Below are 22934 nucleotides of genomic sequence, written 5' to 3' on the forward strand. Positions count from 1 at the left end.
GGTGGACGTAACTTGCCATGTTAATATATTACTTTTTATAAGAACTTGACAAGACATTTCGCCATATTAACAACAACTTTGTATAACAAATTGGCAAGTAACTACATCGCCATGACGACATAGGTCGACTTGAAAAAAAGTATTTCGCCGTGTCATCATATTCGTTGCTAAGGTAAATTATTTCGTAATCTTATTATGTCGATGACACTGTAAAGTTTTCTTAGGAATGTGACGTATGCCTTCATGAAGAACAATTGGTAGGGGAAATTTGAAGTTCTTTGTTAAAAATTCTTTGGAGCTGCCTATATTATATAGACATTGAATCTTTTGTAAAAGTGTCAGGAATGTTCTGTGGAAAACATTCAGATAAAAAATAGACTCATGTCATGGTGCTGAACTCCCCCCCCCCCAAAGATTAATCAAGAGTAAGAACAACGATCCAACTGATGAAGTTTGTGTTTAGATATTCTCTAATCATATAAAAAGCAAAATAAAGTACCGAAACCTCTGAGTCATACCCGGATATTTATAAAATCAGACAAAATGATTTGAAATAAAAAGCATTTTAAAGAAAAAAAAAGACAACACATCTATGATTACTAGCCTAACATAATATGAAACGGACTTCTTCTTTAGATATGTTTCGGTTCACATACTAATGGATCTATTTTATTTACTTTTGTCTTGCTGGTCACAATTTTTGCTATTGTATCATTTAATAAAGAGGAGATAAATGTGAACTTTTATAGCGTTTATTGTTACTAATTCTTATGATATCAATTTAAAGACAAACTTGTAAAATTACACAATTCAGTCTCAAGCAATTATGTTGAATCGCTGACATCTAACTGTTTCTTTTGGGTTTCTTTTTGTTTCTGCGTTCATAATCAATCATGAAACTCGTCAAAATATAACATTTGTATTACAAATTTTCCTTCCGTAATAAAATAGGAAATAATTCAACAAATAACTAAAAATAGACTTCACAACAAAATAAAAGTACAACAAAAAATACAAAATAGGTAAAATCAGCTATGTATAATCATAAATCAGTTAATCCAATACTATATTACTGCAGAAGAATGTCTGTCGTATAAGCAATAATGTGCTTAAACATCGAAAAAAAAAGATATTAATCATCCTTCCTTTTTAGTTATCCTTTGCATATAATTAAATTTGTGAAGACACACATTACCACATATTTCCTTTATTCATACAAACTTTGGGGAATAAGAAGACTTATCTTTTTTTTTTAGGGCGTAGTATAAATTTTCAAAGTTTTTGACCTAAAAAAACATTTGACGATGATGGGCGGTACTCCAAACTTGAGCCGGGGGGGGGGGGGGAGTCATGTACATTGTCGCTTTCCATCTACATTCAAAGTTATCCTAATTGTATTAGTAGCCTCCACCTGTTTCTCTCTCTCTCTCTCTTCTTTCTCTCTTCACTCTCTTAGTATCTTTCACGCTATTTACTTTCATTGTGATCAGCGTTTCATTTACATCATTACAAGAAATAATAGTTTATTATTGTTTAATTGTGATTACGTCGGGGTATTTTCTTGCCATAAGAATTCATTTCAAGCATTTCTTCGGTTCCATGACATTTGCTCTGGCGACAGTTGCTCCGATGGAAAATCTGAAAGTTAAGCCAAACCTAAAATCTAACCTCCAAATCTTTACATTGTTCTGAACCAAAACTCATTTGCAATCCTAGCTCTTACCTTGCGCCCTTTGAGAGATTAGAACCCGAGCAAATGTCGCAGGAGCATATTTGTCATGTCACCATTTTTTTTTTCAAGAAAATAAAGAAACGATTCAATGAATGTTTGACAAAAATTTGACAAATAATGAGAAAGTTATGAACACTTGACTGTTGACATCACTAATGATATGGCCATCCTCCCATTGGCAATAAAGCAAATTTGTGTTAGTCACAGTGGTACAACTCCCCAATTACTTTTTTTACATAAATTTCAACTTTTATCCTGTCTGTCCATAGATCAGGTATTTTTTTCATATGGGAGGACATTTTTATATGGGTTTCATAGAATACAGCAATAATTTTGCAACATTTTATTAAGACTGATTGAAAATGGATGTTGGGTAGGGGTCGTACTTCTGTGACATCAAAATTTTGATTACATTGCCAATGCGAGGGTCCCCTAGCATTAGTGATTTCGAAATTCGAATGCGTACTTTTTTTTTTAAATTGGTTGTCAAATAAATTGTTCTCGAACTTGCTTTGATCTTATTCACTAATTTGTCTGTTTTCGTACGAAGCTGACTTCTCCTTTATTTATATCGCTGTGGAGGGCAGTGAAATTAGCTACTTATTCATTATACCCCACGATGTGAAGTTAGCTACTTATTCCTCATTTTTTATTCAAAATGTAAAAATAGCTACATATTCATTTGTCCTTATTCCTTCTTCAAATTATGAAATTAGCGATTTATTCATTTTCCTTATTCAAATTACAATTTTCTTTAGTGAAATTACTCTTTTCTCAATTCAAAATGCACTTTTCCTTATTCAAAATGCGCTTTTCCTTATCAAAAAATGCATTTTGAATAGGGAAACGTTCATAACTTCACAGACCTTCTCTCTAGGTAAATAAAAATACTCATTGTGATATTGTTTGTGAAAAGTGGATAAACGAAAGTTGGGTTCAATGTTTCACTTTTCTTGTTTTCTTGAAAGCGAATTGTAAGAAAAGTTTGGATGAATAAAGCGAAAGCGACATGATTTCATGGTAAAACTTCAAAAGTTTAAATATGCATCGTTGAGTGATTTTGTTTATTCATTTATTATTTATTCCGTTAGTTTAATTTCAACAGGGTAGCTCCGTCAGTAATTTAAAAACTGTTTTACAAGGGGGCCTGCATAACATAAAAACACAAAATTACAAACATATATACATGTATTATATAAAAGACAATAATAGTGAAATAAATAGTCAATTGCAATCTCTGCCAGTCAAACTTTTCAAGAAAATCATGTAAGATAGAAAAGAAAGGTAATTCATAATGAATATTTTAAAAAGAAAATCATGGTAAATAATGGGTGGTATTAGTAGGCGTAATCCTCTTATTTTTTTAGAAAGAAGTTATCAAAAAAGGTATTAAAAACATAAAATACTTCGTCATCAATTTCATTATTTCTAGCATAGTCGATTTGTTTAACATACATGCACGATCATATTAAAACAAGCACCTTTGCATTTTCACCGTGGTCTGAAATGCATGGATTCGGCTTACCTATAAAAGAAAATCTCACTTGAAAAAACGTGGAAGGAAGGTTGGTCCCATCGACTTTCTCCACTTCCATTTTCAATTGCGAGGAATCAACATAAATCGGATCGATGACTTGAGATATCCCTGAAATGGCCAGCAACTCCTCACTGGTGTTCAGGTTGGTAAATGTTATCTTGTTATCTGCAGGGATTCGAAGATCTATAAATGTAGCAACGAGGGTGGTTCCAAGGGGGCTTGATACGGAAACAGGTGGACAGGCCGGGGAGCATTGTTGACATGGAGGTTGGCTACATGTATTGTTAAATATATAATCCTCTTCGGGACTCCCTTGCGTCAGGGTGATGTCAGTGGATGCGTCTGCAAGAAAAAAAACGAACTCCTTAAACTAGTAACTCAATATAGTACAGTATGACTACAAGAGTTGAAAGCAAGCTAGCATCATATCATTTAAAAAATTGATAAATTTGTCAGGGAACGCCTAAATAAAATAACACTCGGTTATTTCATGGAGCCTACATTGCGATACTTTTTTATCATTATTATTTATTTGCGTTTGTTTTTGCCATGAAAGTTGGGAAGTGAAAATAGTATAATTTCAATAAAGAATTGAACTCAATGATCATGGATCATTACGAAATTTGTATGGATACAACTGGGCTTCCGCCATCTTCTATCCACCGCCCTTTTCTATTATGCATTTGTCGTTTATATGAAAATGTGATGACGATACTATACCGATGTCCGACTTACTGGGGATCATTTAGGCACGGGGAAGAAAGAAAAAGAAAATAAATACTTACGAAAAATCGGTATGTCAGTTCCGAGGAGCAGACCACAAATGAAAATCTTATAAATGGCCTCCATTTTTTTATTACAAAATGGAATAATTATGTCCTCATCCGTGTGATGGAAGAGACAGCCTTGCCACTTCGAGGACACCGTACCGTTTCCTCGATTTTTGAACTTTGTACATGTACTGCAAATTGTGACGCCCGATTTATGAGAACGCTCGATTATTCAAATAAGTTAATATGAATGGGGGCATAACGTAATATTACATTAGGGAAAATCCCGGAATACAGATATTTCCATGTAGGCCTTCCTTTGTGCCATAGATATCACTCGATGCAGTTACGCAATATCATTTGTTTCGATTGCTTCGCTGTAAATTCATTTTATGTTATAATTTTGGTATTTATCTATATAGTTCTAGATTATTTGAATGTTATATTCTGACATGGCGTATGGGGCAAAAACATTTGATACAAAAAATCGAATTTTATGATAAATTATGACATGATATCTATTTTTAAAAAGAAATGCATATTTCACAATTTTCGCTTTGTTTTTCTTTCTTTTTCCCCCCTTCTATGCCATATGACCCCAAGCACCCTATATCTGTAAGCCATCTGAATAAGTTTAAATGACACACTCACACCCCCTCACCTGTGCACACACACTTTTGAAGACAGTAGGGGAAGGCGGGGTAAGTTGAGCATAGGGGCAAGTTGAGCCACCAGCCCCAGGCCAATAATGAATGAGTCAGACATTGTTGTGGTGTCATGTATTGATGACCCATTACATAACCCTTAACCCCACCACACTGTTTTCGACTTTGAAACCAAAAGTAGTTTTTTAGAGGGAAAAGTATGAATTTCAGCCAAAAAAGTAAAAAAGAGTGTGAAATAGATAAGTGCTTTATACACACACACGTCTTTAAATATAGTAAAGACATGATAACAACATTGTTAGTCCAGGTATGGATCTTCATTCTTGTTATAGTCTTTTATATGATGGATGCATAATAAATGTGTGGATACAAAATTATCGCACTAAGTTCGGACTGGGGTAAGTTGAGCCAAACAGCATGGGGCAAGTTGAGCCATGGTAATTCTTATGGCAATGTATCTTAAAAAAACAAACAAACCATAAAAATCGATTGAAATGCAGGCTGAAAGGAGCAAATTTACATGACCTTAGTATTTAAAGAGAATTAGCAAGTGAAAAGACTTTAAACAAAAAATTGACATGCTGGTTCTCCCCCCATACATTTTGTACGTAGTTTTTGTGGCTCAACTTACCCCAGACGGTGGCACAACTTACCCCATATATGGGGCAAGTTGAGCCATTTGACATCGGTTTTTTTCAAAGGTCACGATGACTTTCAGTGTGGGGGTAGAAAGTTATATGTAGGTGAAAAACATTTCCCAAGAATCAAATTTAAAGGCAAGAAGGTACTTATTTCTACAATAGTACTAGTCATATCAATTCTAACGTGCAAAATGCAAAGTGTCACAACTTACCCCGCCTTCCCCTATACTATACATACATAATTAGGCATGATGTAAACATCTATATGGAATCACCCCCCCCCCCCCCCGTGTACGAAGACCTGTCTAAGTCAATGAGTTTTTATCACAAGTGATGCGCGCCCTTCCTATATATTTTGAGAATCAATGAACCTAACATAATTGCTAAATCTGAAAATTGGCCGTCTGCACCAGTCTGCTCCCGTCTTATTTTCAAATTCCCCCACCTCCTCCATTTCTAATCCTGGATCCACCACTGAGTTGCAATTCATAAGAAAGGTTTGAATACAGACTAAATCAATAACTAATATAATGGTAGTACTAAAAGCCTTGCTGTGTTCAGTCATTTAAAAATACCTGAACTTTGTAACTCCTTACAATTCTTATGAGAATCGTATAAGGAGAATAAGAGAAGTCCAATGGGACTTCCCTCATTTAACCCTGGTGGGTGTTTCATAAAGCTGTTCGTAAGTTAAGAGCGACTTTAAGAACGACTGGTGATCCTCTCTTGTGGTAAATGGTATATACATTGGCGATGGTTAAGCGCGTAGTTCGCCAGTCGTTCTTAAAGTCGCTCTTATCTTACGAACAGCTTTATGAAACGGCCCCCTGGTCTCTTGCGAAATGTTACGCCGTCACCTTGTCCTGTCTCTTCCCCTTCGTTCTCTGTTTACTTGGTTTATTTAATTTAAAATGTTTCATACAATCAGATTGACTATTATGAACTGATCTGGTTTTATGTGCGAAGACCCTTACGGCCGGGGTCGTAGATGCTCTCTGGTGCAATCTGGCCCATATTTTGGGAAAATTTAATCCAACAAATTTGTAACAGTTTCATATGGAACACAGGCAAAATTAGAAAAGATTTCAAAATACAGCGAGAGTCAGTAATGACAACAAAATTGTACTTTGTTAAAAGGAATGTAGGTTGTACCTTTGTCAATTTTAACACATACCTGGAATTGAAGAGACAGATAATGTTTTGTAGTAGGTCTATCAATATTTTTGTAGTCAAAGTCGATTAGCCAACACATTGGCCTTGTGCTCGATTGCGGCAAAATGAAACCATACTTGTCTGTCCATTATTCATGGAAAACACGATTTTCAGCATCCACCCTTCTTTTCTTTGCAGAATTTGATGCCATTTTGACCTGGCTAATAATCAATAATGACTAATGTACCCCTGAGAAAATCCGCAGAACTGAACCGGCAATTGAGTTTACGTTTTAACCAAATTGATTGCGTGTTTGTGTGTGTGCGCAAGTGTTTTCAAATACAACGTTTATCAACGTTTGATGTGAAACTACTTTTTTTTCAATGTAGCGCAGCGCTTGTCATCTAAGAAGAAAGTAGAACAGACAGAAAAGACTGCACTAAGATTTGTTTAAAAGTCAAATTAATTTGACTGCCATTACTTTTATTACGGCTTCATGCATACACAATGTAATCATGTTGAGCATATGTTTCATGTGGTGACTTAAAAGTGTTTTAAAAAAACGAAAACAGTAGTCTCGCGGGCCGGATCCGGCCCGCTGGCCGTAGTTTGAAACCCCTGTCGTATAACATTCACTATCTAAAAAGCCAAACAAACAAATAGAAAAAAAATCTGAATAGACAGAGAGCCTGAGATAAATGTAGCGGAGCACAAGTAGGTAAGCAATTATCTTAATGGACACATACCATAAAGCAACTTTCGACACGAATATTATCCATTTAAATACTTCACAAAGGTGATAAGGTATAGGTCACGTGAATCAACATTAAGTACAAACCGAAGCTCATTGTGATAACACACATAGCATTATACATGTAATTGTAATCTGAGTAAAAATACAAAAATATATTTGTTATTCCGACGAACAAAATAAAGTAATTAAATATCTAAATCTCCTTCCAAGCTGAAGCCAGCAACTAATTGCCGTGTATTCCTTCTTTAAAAAAAAGTGCACAACTAGTTACCAACAATGCACATAATATTTCTTTATCCATTTATATGCATACAGGATAAAAAAGCATTGTCAATTGTCAATTGTCAAGTCAACCCCAGAAAATGTGGATTTGAATCAACAGAACAAAAATCAACAAGGATAACGCTAGAACATCCATCAAAATCGGATGTAAAATGAGAAAGTTATGACATTTTAAAGTTTCGCTCATTTTTCACAAAATAGTTACATGCACATCTCAGCAAAATGCAAATGAGAGTTGATGGTGTTCCTCACTCACTATTTCTTTTTTTTTATTGTTTGAATTATCATTATTTCAATTTTTACACATTTTACAACAAGGATCAGCTTGACTGAACAATAAAATGTTAAAATAATTGTAATCCCCCATATTCATGGAGGAAGAAAAATTGTTTTACCTTCCAATGAGGAAAAATGACAACAAAATACAATAAAATACAAAAAATAGCGATTGAGTGATTACATCAGTCCCCTTATTTGCATACCGACCAGGATGTGCATATAACTGTTTTGTGAAAAACTTTAAAATGTCATAAATTTCATGTTATACATCCGATTTTGATAAATTTTTCAATCTCATGCTTGTTGTATTTTTCTCTTTTTGTTCAAATATTTTTTTTTGAGGTGGACTTGTCCTTTAAGTACCTTGCTCACGGGCATAGGTGCCGCGGCCGGGGATCGAACCCCTGACTTTCCATGTATGACCAGGCGCCTAAGACCACTCGGCCACGTCACCGTGTATTTTTGAAGGCTTTGAGAAATATGAAGCTCAATATATACATGTTATGCATATTATACAATTTTATATTTAAAATATCGGTTGGTAACCATTACTGTCTTGATAAAAGCCCATACGAATGTGTCAACATTCTTTTAAAAAATCTCTTAGAGGGCTGAATATATAAAACTGCAACATTATAAAAATGTTATACATCATAATCTGAATAACAACATGCAAATTAATTTCTATGCTTGCAGGTACATTAAAATTCTTGCAGAAAAAGACAAAGTTTAATACATCATATCCATTTTTTTAATTTATAAAAACAGAAACGATTTCTGCAGTCTGTACAATACATATAATTATTGTATGCTGTTAACACTAGAATTAGTCATACCCGTTGAAAAAAAATGTAGGACGATTTTTTTTTCCTGAAAAGGAAATAAAAACCCATTTTGTATCGTTTGTAGCTGTCTTTACAAATGAATGTGTTTTATGTTTTCACCTCATTTGCATTAAAAAATGAATTGAGTCATTTGTCCAAATGCACAGATCCTTCTCGTCATTCATAGCATTGATGACGGGGGCCTGTTATTTTTTTAAGATCACAAATTGGAATAAAAAAAACAACCATACAATAGTTAGTATTTGTACTGAAAGTGGCATTAAAGTTGCTTATGTGACTTTAGGTGATCGGGTATGTCATCTCTACTGTTGGAAATACAGTATATATATTATTCTGTACATATAGTGTTCTACGATATTTCTGTGTAATCTTGCGTCACACCTATAAAAATGAAAAGAGATTTGCGTCACACTTGGCTACCGATATGACTAGTAATTCATGTTATAATTTCTGTTATTTCGGACAAATCTGAATACCATACAAAGCAAGTAGACAAAACTCTAAGAAAGTAGACTAATAATCGGAGTGCAGTTTTACCAGATTCAAAATCTTGGGAAGATTTTTGAGTATCACCAGAAAGTATAGATTTTTTTACTACATAATCATGCTAATTAGCATCTGTAAAAAAAATGAATCGTAGATTTGTTTTGAAGATGCGAATTAGATATCCGAGACAGACGCGAATCCAGAGGCCGTGGGGTGGCAAAGGAGGAATTCGAAAATTGGTGAACCGGAACGGCAGATCGTCCTAAGTTTCAGAGCTGTCGGAAAAAATGCAAATAAATCATGTCGTTTGTCCATAGTCCATGACAAAGCTGCTGTTTTAATTAACCAACTTTTGACAAAGACCTCTTGTCATGAAGGGCACAACATTTATCTATCAATGAACGTAGAGGACAGTGTTGCTACCAAAGGTTGCTGCCTTCTCCGTTCGTTGATATCTGTTCCCGAATTCGTCATGCGTCGTAGATTTAAAAAAAAAAAACTCCCTAGGAGCATTTTTGCAACGGACTTCTCGTCAAGGGCTCCTGAAGCGGGGGGGGGGGCACTTGCCCCTCCCCCAAATAATTTTTTTGGGGGCAAAACGAGATTTCCCCCCCCAAAAAAAAAAGTACAAAAATTATAAATTATTTAAGAAAAAAAGTAAACGATGAAGGCACATTTCTGCCTAAAAATTGTCATTTTCATTGTCAATAATGAAATTCGCCCAGACAGGGCAATTACATATCATAGTAAGCCTCGAGTGTCTTTTGACGAACATGTCCCTCTGTGAAATATACCTTTGATAAGCCCCTTTTCCATCTTATTACAGTGTGATAATGTTTAACCTTTTAATGAATACATTTCAGACTAAAACCGAATGGCATATTGAAAGTGGTTCACAAAATAGTGGCTTTGTCGGCTAACAAACGCGCGGTCGCCCAGAAACGCTCAGACCGGACCCGATATCACTCGAGCAACATATGGAATCTATGTCATAGCTGTCAAGCCCAGAAACCGTAACATCTCGACGTCGTCATATATTACTCTAGGACCTACTCTCAATCTTCCAATTTCTCGCCTATCAATTTTACTTCTATTTCTTGAAAATGTGTGTATTTCTGAAAATGACTGTAAAACAGAAAAAGGTTAGAGTTAAAGAGGCTTGAGTAGTTGGATTATTGGATAAATGAGATGATGCTAGCTTTAGTCGACGAATTGAGTGCAGAGCAGGAATACTCATCTATCACGACTACGCTCATTTAAAGGGATGGTCCAGGTTGAAAGCAATTATAGCTCAATAAATAGAGTAGAATTCACTGAGCAAAATTCCGAAAATTTCGTCAAAATCGGATAACAAAAAGCAAAGTTATTGAATTTTAAAGTTTAGTAATATTTTGTAAAAACAGTAGTCATGAATATTCATTAGGTGGGCTGATGATATCACATCTCCACTTGTTTTTTGTATTTTATTATATGAAATATCCAAATTTTTCCCTCCAAGAACTAGAAAAATTGGATTGACAACTGATTTAGTGCATTAGATATTTATTGCTGCAACTTATTTCATTATAAGGGAGACATATTATTCACACAAGTATGAAATAATGAAAAAATCATAATTCCATGGACCATCCCTAAAAATTTACTCGACTATCAACTGTCCACTTCCTCCCCTATTAATTTCACTTCTTCCTCTATCCACTTTTTCGAAAACTCTACATGGTGTACCGTCAACCACATCCGCTATTGGAATGTAATTGTTTTCTTCTAAATAATGTTACATAATGTACATTATGAACTTTTGAATTTGGAAAGACATTCATTAGAATTTATTTTGTTTCTGTTGTTGCGCTTTTTCTGCTTAATACACTCCTTGTTCTGACAAGAATTACTTAAAAACTTATGATGATTGTGCTCTCTCGCGTCGTCCGTGTATGTAAATGTACATAAGTAAATATTTCTGAAAGGATATTGCATGAAAAATGTAATTTCTGGTATTTTGAGTTAATATAAGCGTAATACACAATTTAATTAATCAGACACGAAAACCACATTCCGAAGCGATCGTTTTGCGCGTAGATTTCATTAGGTTCTCATTAATTATGAGTATAGTCTTTCGTAATGAATTCTATGTTTAATTCTCAAGAAATGTATTTTTGAATGCTCTTGGAAACGCAACTTTTATACTCCATTTTTACACAAAGTCCTTACCGTGGGGGGGGTCCCACCACACCCTCTCCCGCTTGATCGCTTCGGTATCTTACGCTGTCAAAATATTGTGCCCCCTTCGGGATTTTGCCCCCCCCAAAAAAAAAAAAAGTGTTCCGGCGCGCCTGCTTCTCGTCTCACTCGTGAAGCGTGTTCAACTCTGATGTTTGCTGTCCACTAATGTAGAGGTGCACAGCCATTCATCTGAATGGCGTCTGGTTTGAGATAGTCCCCGGACTCTGACTTTACAGATACCTGTTAGAAAGAGAAAATTAAACCAAAATTCATCAAAAAATAACCATTTTGATGAATGTGACCGGACCTGGTGTCTTAATCCGGCCCTGACAGAGTAGCATTCTTTTGGACGAGATAGTCAATGAGTGCAGAATCATTGGGTGATTTCACGTACGGTGTTGAAATCTGGTGTTGGTGTTGTGACAATATCAGCCACCGTCAACACCGTACTTGAAATGATGCTGGTGTTGGGATTGATCTCGGAAATATGACGTATTTCCGGCAGTTCGTGTTGGGCGTTGGTGTTGAATGTCGTCTGCTGAACCGAGCATCACATGCCGGTGTTGACGATGTACGTGCAATTACCCATTCACCAACAACAAATCCCATTGATTGGGAAATCGTGATTTCAAGTACGGTTTGGGTGTGGGTTTTGGTGATTTGATGACCACGAACAGGCGGTGAACAGGATGAAACATCCCCCTAAAATTATATTTTTACAGACAAGATGAGTGCAAATCCGAGTCTCATACATTTTAATGGGCAATATTTACTCTTTCGGACTCTTAAGTAATTTTAGCGTTTGCATTTTGTGCGTTGAGATTTTACTGTAATTTCTCCCCGATTTCACTTTCGTCGTCGAGAAGCTATAATTCTCGCGTAAAGTTAAGATGATCAGCAACGTAGCGCAGAGGCGTGAGCTGAACCAGCTCGGTGTTGGAGATCGATTCAGCAGCCTTTTCACGCTCTCAACACCTGGTCTCAACACCAACACCGTACACCGAACTTGAAATCACCCATTGTTCAAATCATTTTGCTCGAATCTGTTTATCTTATAAAAAGTATGAAACTATGCTTTTGGAAGATTTTGAAGGATTTCTGTTGTGGTAACATACCCAAACAAGCTTATATAGTAGCAGTGGTGCCCCGGGAATGGTGCTTTTCTAGAATGCAAATATTTGCATCTTCTTGGAAAATGTACATTGAACTTGTTGATTTCTTAAAATTTTGTCTTAAAACATATTTTTGTTTCATTTTTAATATATTCCCATAACGAAAAACACAAGAAAGATGAATCAGAAATACGATGTCATGAAGCTAAAAAAAGTAGCAAATGTTGAGGGTGTCCAGGAAAGGGGTAGAGGGACAGTGGGCTTAGCCAAAACAAAAAAGGAATTCTTTCACGTCAATTATTTTTTCCAACCCAATGCGGATGCGCATTCTTCTTCTTTTTTTAGGAGTTTCTGCATTTTATTCATAAATCAATAACAAATAAATACAAATTGATACAATAACAATGACATAAATGAGTACATTTTTGCGTGACAATTTAAAAGATATATGTATACGACTGAAAACTACATAAAAATGAAGCATGTCCAAGAGTAAAGTGGGTAAAAATGCAGCTACAATAAGCAGGTAACTGCTTGAAACAATAGCAGCCATGGGGGAGGGCTACATGGGAACCGTAATAGATTATAAATATAATTCGATAAAATGATGTCACGAAATAGAAAGTATGAAAGTATAGATATTTAGTGGGAAGATAAAAGAAAAAGTTTTAAAAAGTTCGAGTGAGTGCTAGTGGGTGAGTTCCATTTATCATTCTGATGATAAATGGAATAATACCTACATAAAAATCTGAGAAATGTCCCATCAATGTTTTTTCTCTCTCTCCCTCTATGTCTCTCCCTCTCTTTCTTCAGCTCTTTGTCTTTGTAGAGGTACCCCTTCTCTTTCATTTGAACCCCACTTGTTTTAAGTTCAGATTGTCCTTTGGGGGGACTTTCTTACTTGAAAGAAAAATATTCCTCTCACAATTATCTGATAATTTCCTTTTAAAATCATGTTACTTGTGCCCTTTCCGATCACTCTCAAATATCATTTTGGAAAAAAAATCATTTTATTCAAATGCAAAATTAGTGTGACGTACCTGATTTCCAGCGGGGGAGACATTATTGCGTTCAGTTTGCTTGTGAATCTTTCTGGGGTATAGAATTTTTTCATTGAGCTTCACATATGCACCACCATCCATGGCGCGCTTGTCCAATTCAATGTAGCAGCCCCCACAAGCCCCGTTTACTGCCACATCTGCGATCGTCTCATATTCAGGTGGGTGATCTGGAAGTGGGGGATGAGAGCGGTATTATTATTGAACTCGATCCCTTCTTGGTACCCATTAAAGGCTGGTCCATTCTCCTGGATTAGTCCGTTTGGGGAGCACGACAGAGGGACAGCGCGTGACAAAGTCCCTGTTTGCTTCTGACTTCGGTAAACCACCACGCCAACCAGGAATATGATGAGGAAAAAGGCCATTACGATGCTAACACTCAGTGCGATAATGAGTACATCGGAATCCTTCGATTCTCCTGTGTTTTTGCCATCTGTTGAGAAATGTTTGTTGAAATCTAATTATCAATCTGTCATCTAAGAGGGTGAAATATAATTTATCATAGAACAACTAAATGAAAGCAAAAATGAAAGAAATATCAGTAATATAAACCAGGCCGCAGATGAAAATACGCACAAATAGAGATCATAATACATTCATAATTTTGTGTATAGCATAAGCAGTGTCTCAATCGTAAAAATCATTAAAGCTATTGACTGCACTCAGACTGAACAGGTGTACGCTCAACGCTGTGTGGAATAGTACTTATACTAAAAAAGATCATTGGGAGCACACTGTGAACACGCTTTTGACACACTGTGAACACATTGGGGACACACTGTGAACACATTGGGCACACACTGTGAACACGCTGTTGACACACTGTGAACACATTGGGGACACAGTGTGAACACATTGGGCACACACTGTGACAAATTGTGAACACATTGGGGACACACTGTGAACACGCTGTTGACACGATGTGAACACATTGGGGACACACTGTGAACACATTGAGGAAACACTGTGAACACGCTGTTGACACACTGTGAACACGCTATTGACACACTGTGAACACATTGGGGACAAACTGTGAACACATTGGGCACACACTGTGAACATGCTGTTGACACAATGTGAACACATTGGGAACACACTGTGAACACATTGGGGCACACTGTGAACACATTGGGGACACACTGTGAACACATTGGGGACACACTGTGAACACACTGTGAACACACTGTGAACACGCTGTTGACACAATGTGAACACATTGGGGACAAACTATGAACACAGTGGGGACACACTGTGAACACGCTGTTGACACACTGTGAACACATTGGGGACTAACTGTGAACACATTGGGCACACACTGTGAACACGCTGTTGACACACTGTGAACACATTGGGGACATACTGTGAACACACTAGGAGCATACTGTGAAAACACCACAAACACACTATTCTTTCCTGCAGGATAGACCTCAAAATATCAGCATCTGATATAAAAAGTAAAATATATGTATATATATATTTTCAAAATATTCTTTTCCTTTTCTACATCATTTGATGCTTACCGTTTATAGTAGGTGACATAGTAGAAGTTGGTTCTGGAAAAAAAATCGAAATAAAAAAACGTTGCCGTAAAAATAGTTGAAAATGAAATAATATCATACATACAATGTATCAAAACAAAAGCTTTCGAAAGGACTTTTCTTCGATTCAGTCAATGTGATAAAATTATTAATACTGTTTTATCCATCATACAGCTGTGAATGAATAAACAAGTGGAATGCCTCTAGTCGTCTCACCTGCATCACGCGGTTCAATATAGCAGCAGTGCTGAATTTGAAAACTACTCTAACTCGAACAAGATGTTCAGTGATACATGGTTACTCTTATGTCCACTTTTTATGAACTAGACCAATGAACTTACAGAGATATGATGGTTATTCAACAAAAAACCCCAACATGGCCAAAGTTCATTGACCTTACATGACCTTTGACCTTGATCATGTGACCTGAAACTCGCACAGGATGTTCAGTGATACTTGATTACTCTTATGTCCAAGTTTAACGAACTAGACCAATAAACTTTCAAAGTTATGATGGTAATTCAACAGATACCCCCAATTTGGCCAAAGTTCATAGACCCTAAATGACCTTTGACCTTAATCATGAGACCTGAAACTTGCACAAAATGTTCAGTGATGCTTGATTACTATTATGTCCAGGTTTCATGAATCAGATCCATAAACTTTCAAAGATATGATGGTAATTCAACAGATACACCCGATTCGGCCAAAGTTCATTGACCTTTGACCTTGGTCATGTGACCTGAAATGCGCGCAGGATGTTCAGTGATACTTGATTACTCTAATGTCCAAGTTTAACGAACTAGACCAATAAACTTTCAAAGTTATGATGGTAATTCAACAGATACCCCCAATTTGGCCAAAGTTCATAGACCCTAAATGACCTTTGACCTTAATCATGAGACCTGAAACTTGCACAAAATGTTCAGTGATGCTTGATTACTATTATGTCCAGGTTTCATGAATCAGATCCATAAACTTTCAAAGTTATGATGGTAATTCAACAGATACACCCAATTCGGCCAATGTTCATTGACCTTTGACCTTGGTCATGTGACCTGAAATGCGCACAGGATGTTCAGTGATGCTTGATTACTCTAATGTCCAAGTTTCATGAATCAGATCCATAAACTTTCAAAGTTATGATGGTAATTCAACAGATACCCCCAATTCGGCCAAAGTTCATTGACCCTAAATGACCTTTGACCTTAATCATGAGACCTGAAACTTGCACAAAATGTTTAGTGATGCTTGATTACTATTATGTCTAGGTTTCATGAATCAGATCCATAAACTTTCAAAGTTATGATGGGAATTCAACAGATACCCCCAATTCGGCCAAAGTTCATTGACCCTAAATGACCTTTGACCTTGGTCATGTGACATAAAACTCGTGCAGGATGTTCAGTGATACTTGATTAACCTTATGTTCAAGTTTCATGAACTAGGTCCATATATTTTCTAAGTTATGATGACATTTCAAAAACTTAACCTCAGGTTAAGATTTTGATGTTGATTCCTCCAACATGGTCTAAGTTCATTGACCCTAAATGACCTTTGACCTTGGTCATGTGACATGAAACTCTAATAGGATGTTTAGTATTACTTGATTAACCATATGGCCAAGTTTCATGAACTAGGTCCATATTCTTTCTACGTTATGATGTCATTTCAAAAACTTAACCCGAGGTTAAGATTTGATGTTGACGCCGCCGCCGCCGTCGGAAAAGCGGCGCCTATAGTCTCACTCTGCTATGCAGGTGAGACAAAAATTGTCCAAATAATTAGGGACACGGTTATACGCAGACTAAGCTTTTTGTTTTAGCAACCCTGGCATTTGTCAGAATTCAAGTTTATTTATGAAAATGAAAAACCTCATGTTCATGCATGGACCTCGGTTTTTTTTTAATCTCGAATTTTTCCTCAACACGACAAACTTTTTTTCAAACTCTTTTCAATTACTTATCACTGCCTGGAATTGTATTATAGGGAGAAGGAATAAGACACTTTAAATAGCAGTGTTTTAACACCTCTCCAGCACACCCTCAGAGTCAATAATGCCTTTAATGGTTCCTTACCACTGCGAGTTGTAGTCTTCGAAGTTGGGTCATGCGTCATGAAATCTGAAATCGAATGAAAAACTAATTCGGTTATTTTGTCTCCATCTTCCCCCCCCCCCCTGTCTTTATCTCTCTCACCTTTTCTAACTTTCTTCACCCCTCTCCGGAGGTGAATGTTTCAAATACATGACTGTAATAGGGAGTTTTTGCATCGGGACGCAGAGCGCTTTCAAGAACATGTAGAATTTATCGTCAAATGCTCTTCATGACAATAACCAACAAAGGACTCTTTGTCGAAAAGTGATGAATCCATATAGCAGTTTCGTCCAGAACTTTGCATGGACAGACGACATAATTTTGCAATTCTTTGTCGGCTCCAAAACTAAGGAAGGACTGCACCCGTTCACTAATTTTCGAATAAAACTGAAAAGGTGAAAGAGTTAAAGAGGCTTGAGTAGTTGGATTATTGGATAAAATAGATGCTAGCTTGAGTCGGTGAATGGAGTAGCAGGACTACGCGCATTTAAACAAAAACTCGACTATCAATTCTTGACTTCCTCCCCTAACAATTTCACTTCTTCCTATATCCACTTTTTCGATCCGCTATTGGAATGTAATTGGGTTTTTTCTAATAATATTACATAATGTACATTATGAACTGCAGTGTTTTATTAATCAGTTCATGATTATTTACAAATGAATATTTCCAGGAATTTGATAATCATCATTTCCTAGTAATGGTCACATTATGTAAAGAAAAAGAAGATTTTGAAGGGGTCATCTAAAAGTGCTTCCCATCCATACAAAACATGCAAAAGGAAACACATAAATCGAGTGATGAATGTTTTAAACTTTAATGATTTTCAGAAAAGTTTTAAATTGTTTTTCCTTCAGTTACAAAATATGAAATGTATTGCCCCATGCATGGATAATCAGGGACTCTCTCCAATGCTGATGTCAGAAGTGATTTGCATAGAATGGGTATTTAAGTGCTTATCGACGTCTGCCTCGTCAGAACAGTATGAAATTTTGAATTAAAAAAGACATTCATTAGAATGTATTTTGTTACTGGTGTTGCGCTTTTTCTGCTTAGTACACTCCTTGTTCAGACAGGAATTACTTGAAACTTATGATGAGTGTGCTCTCTCGCGTCGTCCGTGTTTGTAAATGTACATATTAATATTACTGAAAGGATATTGCATGAAAAATGTAATTTCTGGTATTTTGAGTCAATATAGGAAATTTAATTGATGAGACACAAAAAACACATTTCGAAGCGATCGTTTTGCGCGTAGATTTCATAGGTTTATTCATAGATTGTGAGTCTAAAGTCTTTCTTAGTGAATTCTATGTTTGAATTTCAAGAAATTTAATTTTGAATTCTCTTAGAAACGCAAATCTATACTCCCTTTTTACACAAGTCGTTACCGTGGGGGGGGGGGGTCCCACACCCTCTCCCGCTCGATCGCTTCAGTATCTCACGCTGTCAAAAATATTGTGCCCCCTTCGAGATTTTGCCCCCCCCCCACCCAAAAAAAAATGAAAGTGTTCCGGCGCGCCTGCTCACAGCTGTTCATTGTCATTTGAATTTGACGGACATTTTTAACACACGGACATTTTTAACACATTTACTGTGTTCTAGACATGGTTCTAAAGTATTCGTTCAGCGTGGCGGTGCGAATACTCGCTACTTACACACAAGGGCACTAATTACACTAACACCTTTCTACTAAATTCACGACAATTTGTAACGAGTTTGAGTTCGTTTTGATAGCCACATTTGTATTTAAACAAATTATGCAATGTGTCATGAAGTTGCGATTCCCTATATACACTTCAGTGTAATATCCACATACCTGTTACATCCGTTGTCTGTGTTGCGATCGTCGTAATGTGAGCTAAAAAAAACACATGAGCATGGATGTCTTTAGAATTCGTAACATGACTTTATCTTTATGGTGTTGCCTATTCCTAATCAAAATGTAATCAATACAATTACATGGATGGTACAGGCTGGAGATATTTATATCTTGATAGAATAAAATTCTCAGAACAAAATGCTGAAAATTTGTCAAAATAGGATAACAAATAATGAAGTTATTGAATTTTTAAGATTTGCATTATTCCGGTGAAACAGTTCTAGGCATGTCGTCATGAATTTTCATCAGGTGGGCTGGTGATGTCACATCCCCACTTGTTATTTTGTATTTTATTAAATCAAATTAGGTTTATTAAAAAAAATTCTACCATGAGCTAAAACAATTGGATTGATAACTGATTAAGTGCATTTGTTATTTATTGCCGCAACTTATTTCAGCATAATGGAGACACATCATTTACATATGTATGAAAAATGTAACATTTATGATTTCATGTAATAACATAAGAAAAAGGAAAGTGGGGATGTGACATTATCAGCCCACATGAATATTCATGACGATGTGCGTAACTGTTTTCACAAAATATTGATAAACTTTAAAATTCAATTACTTCGTTATTTGTTATCCGATTTTGATGAAATTTTCAGCATTTTCCAAGTCTTTTGGAAGTGCATAGAGACATTATTCATAATTGTGACATGCGCTATACAAGAACTGTTTATTATTATTATCATTTTGCTTTTTGAATTTTACTCTATTTAGATATGAATATTTTTTGCCTGGACCTTTCCTTTAAATCGAGTGACAACAATAAGTGAATCAGCAGTACCCTCAACATTAACTTTTATTGTGAACCCTTATCTCCCATCGTCGATGATACATGGAAAATAACCATTTCAACACCAGTATGAACTAAAAATGAATAGTCAGTCCAAAATTTACTGGCTTGTGTGATCACATTTGGTAATCGCGGCTGGTCGGGTAATCGTGAAACCCGAAGATTCGTGAAAATGTTAAATTTTCGAAACGTCGGGTCCAGTTTACTCTTCCATTCGAAAGAAGTTATTACCCCTGTAAATTGCCGAAAATTTTGGTCAAATTTACCCAATGTTCTATGAGAATTATATCGTATTTGGCAAATAGTCGGGTAAACTGGACCCTACGTTTCTGGAATAAGGGGCCCCGTTTTCTCGAATGGTCGGGTTACGAGATTTACCTACTTGATGTGATGACACAAACTAATTTTCTTAAAATCTTTCATGATAATTATCCGAGTATGGCAACAAAGATTTTTTTTAATGTAAAGAAAAACAACATTTATGACGAATGTTAGGACTACGAAACCTTTTCCTACCTGTAGTTGAGCTCTCCGTCGTCTGAATCGGCCTTTGTGTGGTAATTTCTGTTTTGATAATAGAGTAATACTTGTCTAATAATAAATCTAGTATTAATTGTAATAATATAGTAGTAATATAATTCTAGTAATAATTGTGTAAGTATAGTTTTTCGTTTGTATTTTTGTAAACGCAATTGAATTTTAGTTACATCGATGTGAAAAACTCTTTCAGTACTACAAGACTCAATTCTAGTCAAATTTAAAAAAAAGATGAAGTTAACAAGAAAAAAATATTTGGAAAAATATGTCAGCCCATCCCACACCTCAAAATATGTCGGTATTTGTGAAAGTTTCCGTCAGGTTTGAAACTGCAGAGCTAAACTTTAAAGTAATATATATCGTTAAGATTGATCAACCATAACCAATCAAATAAGATACATGATAATCCTGATAATTTATAGGATGGAACGTCTCAATGTATACAAAATGACAAATCTTCAATATTTATTTTAATATTATTGATGATTTGCCTGTGTCTTAGAATTTGTCTAAAGTTCTTTCAAATTAAACTGTCATAGATCCAATGAATATGCTTCACGTTTTTTTTCAATCGATCGCAACCTTTGATTTAAAAACAGGAACATAGGAGAAGCTATTAGATTGATTGATGATATGCTTTTTCATACGTTATATAATAATATCCCTGGGTACATGATAGCAATTGATTTAAAAAAAGCCTTTGATTCGATATCCCACAAATTTTTACATCAAACATTAGGTTCATTCGGTCTTGGCCAGCAATTTCGCAAATGGGTCAAAATATTATATACAAATAGCCAAAGTTGTATTTTTAATGGAGGAGATTCTACAAGCTATTTTCATGTTGAAAGAAGGGTCCGGCAGGGAGATCCGCTTTCACCATATCTTTTCATTTTAGCATAGTAGTATTAGCGCATAATATAAGATATAATAATGATGTTAAAGGAATTTCCTTTGGAAAGGAAGAAGTAAAACAGGTTATGTATGCAGATGATATGTCTATATTTGTCCGAGATCTAGATTCAGTCAAAAAAGTAATAGAAATTTTAGAAAAATTCAGAAAAGTGTCAGGACTTAAACTTAATAGCGATAAGACGAAGGTTTTATTATTAGGTTCCTCCCAAGGAAAATCATATGATTTGTCTTTTGGCCAAAAGGTGGATTTCATAAAGATTCTCGGTATATGTTTTCTTTAGATGTAGAAGTAAACTAAAGATTGAATTATAAAGAAGTATTAAGTAAAATAAAGAAGTTGTTAAACTGGTGGAAGCAAAGAGATTTAACTTTGATGGGCAAAATACAACTATTAAAGCAGTTTATCTTTTAAAAATTCATATATGTGGCATCTCTTACACCAATCCCAGAATGGGTTTATGTTGAGCTTGATCAGTTGGCTTTTACTTTTTTTGGGGTGGCAGAAATAAGATTAACAAAAGAACGATGTATTTAGATTACCATCAAGGTGGCTTGAAAATGATGAATTTTCAATGGTTAATAAAGGCACAGAGAGTTATGTGGATTAAAAGACTAAAAGAAAATAATGCAATGAAATGGAAACAATATTTCAACTATGCCACAAAACATCTGGGAGGAAATTTTATATTTTCATGTGATTACTTGCTTGGATTGTTGGAGATAGCATTGCCGCAATTTTATACATGTATAGATTTGTTAGAAGTATGGATAGAGACGAATGATTTTCGTTTAAAATCTGAAACATTTAAAGGAAATGAGGTATTTTTAACAATAAATTTGCACAAATTGAAGGGAAATGCATATTTAACCAAAAAATATATGAAAAAAAATATTCACTGATTGAAACATATTGGATTATGATGGAAACTTAAGGCCATTTTCGTACTTCCAAAGACAGGGTTTAAACATAAATAATTTTAGAGTCAATATATAAAACTTTTCCAGTCAGCTGGAAATGAAATATGAAAATAGATAGCAAAGAGGCTTCCCTTAGGGAAGAAATATCAGTTATATCGGGAACATTAAAAATGTTCATATTAAAAAGAATTTTGTCAATAGAGATGTGAGTATCTAAAAACGCTTATGCAAATTTTATGAAATGTAACTTCTCAATACCTGATGTTTTCGAAAGGTTAAACAACAAATATAGTTTCTCTTATGAAAAGATTGAACACATTTTTATGAGACCAAGAGAATGTAATCTGAACAGAAGATTAAGAGAATTTCAGTTTATTGCACGGCATTGCTTATACAAATCACCACTTGTTCTGTTTTAAAATCTCACAAAATCTCCATTTCCGAAAATGGCTTGTAAGTTTATTATTTTTCTTGGCAATACGATATCCAATATCATTGTTAGAGGTCAACCGTCAAATATACTTTATAACCGTCAAAAGTCGGTGGTTCTGAAATTTACAAATATAAAGGTAATACTTAAGCAAAAGAAACAAATATGTAAGGAATTAATCATCAATATAATCGAACATTTTTCAAATTTTGAACCATTCTGTAAATCGTGTTTTTTGGTTTCCTTGATAATAGCTTTCATAATTTCATCCCAAATAGGTTTCAG

At 35.3% G+C, this 22934-nt stretch overlaps 1 protein-coding gene and 1 long non-coding RNA gene across 3 annotated transcripts in view; both read right to left on the minus strand.

The window, feature by feature from the left end:
* Positions 1 to 22934, minus strand: part of LOC121411397 — a 47972-nt gene that overhangs the window by 12219 nt on the left and 12819 nt on the right. The window contains exons 7-12 of one of the 2 annotated variants that reach the window (XR_005969462.1): positions 20366 to 20413; positions 18988 to 19029; positions 17150 to 17194; positions 15054 to 15086; positions 13516 to 13966; positions 11408 to 11603 (exon numbers count right to left, since the gene is read on the minus strand). Coding sequence is in view for 1 of the 2 variants with exons in the window: in XM_041604102.1 (XP_041460036.1) it covers positions 15054 to 15086; positions 17150 to 17194; positions 18988 to 19029; positions 20366 to 20413 (168 nt within the window). In the remaining variant the exon portion in view is untranslated. Of the gene's footprint in view, positions 1 to 11407; positions 11604 to 13515; positions 13967 to 15053; positions 15087 to 17149; positions 17195 to 18987; positions 19030 to 20365; positions 20414 to 22934 lie in introns of those variants that run through there. The other variant, XM_041604102.1, reaches the window with a different exon arrangement.
* Positions 8691 to 9730, minus strand: LOC121411399. The gene is made up of 2 exons (XR_005969464.1): positions 9070 to 9730; positions 8691 to 9038 (listed from the first exon to the last, which is right to left on the minus strand). It is a non-coding gene; the product is annotated as an uncharacterized LOC121411399 (long non-coding RNA).

The sequence above is a fragment of the Lytechinus variegatus genome, chromosome 3 (genome assembly GCF_018143015.1).
Source record: "Lytechinus variegatus isolate NC3 chromosome 3, Lvar_3.0, whole genome shotgun sequence".
Lineage (NCBI taxonomy): Eukaryota > Metazoa > Echinodermata > Echinoidea > Temnopleuroida > Toxopneustidae > Lytechinus > Lytechinus variegatus.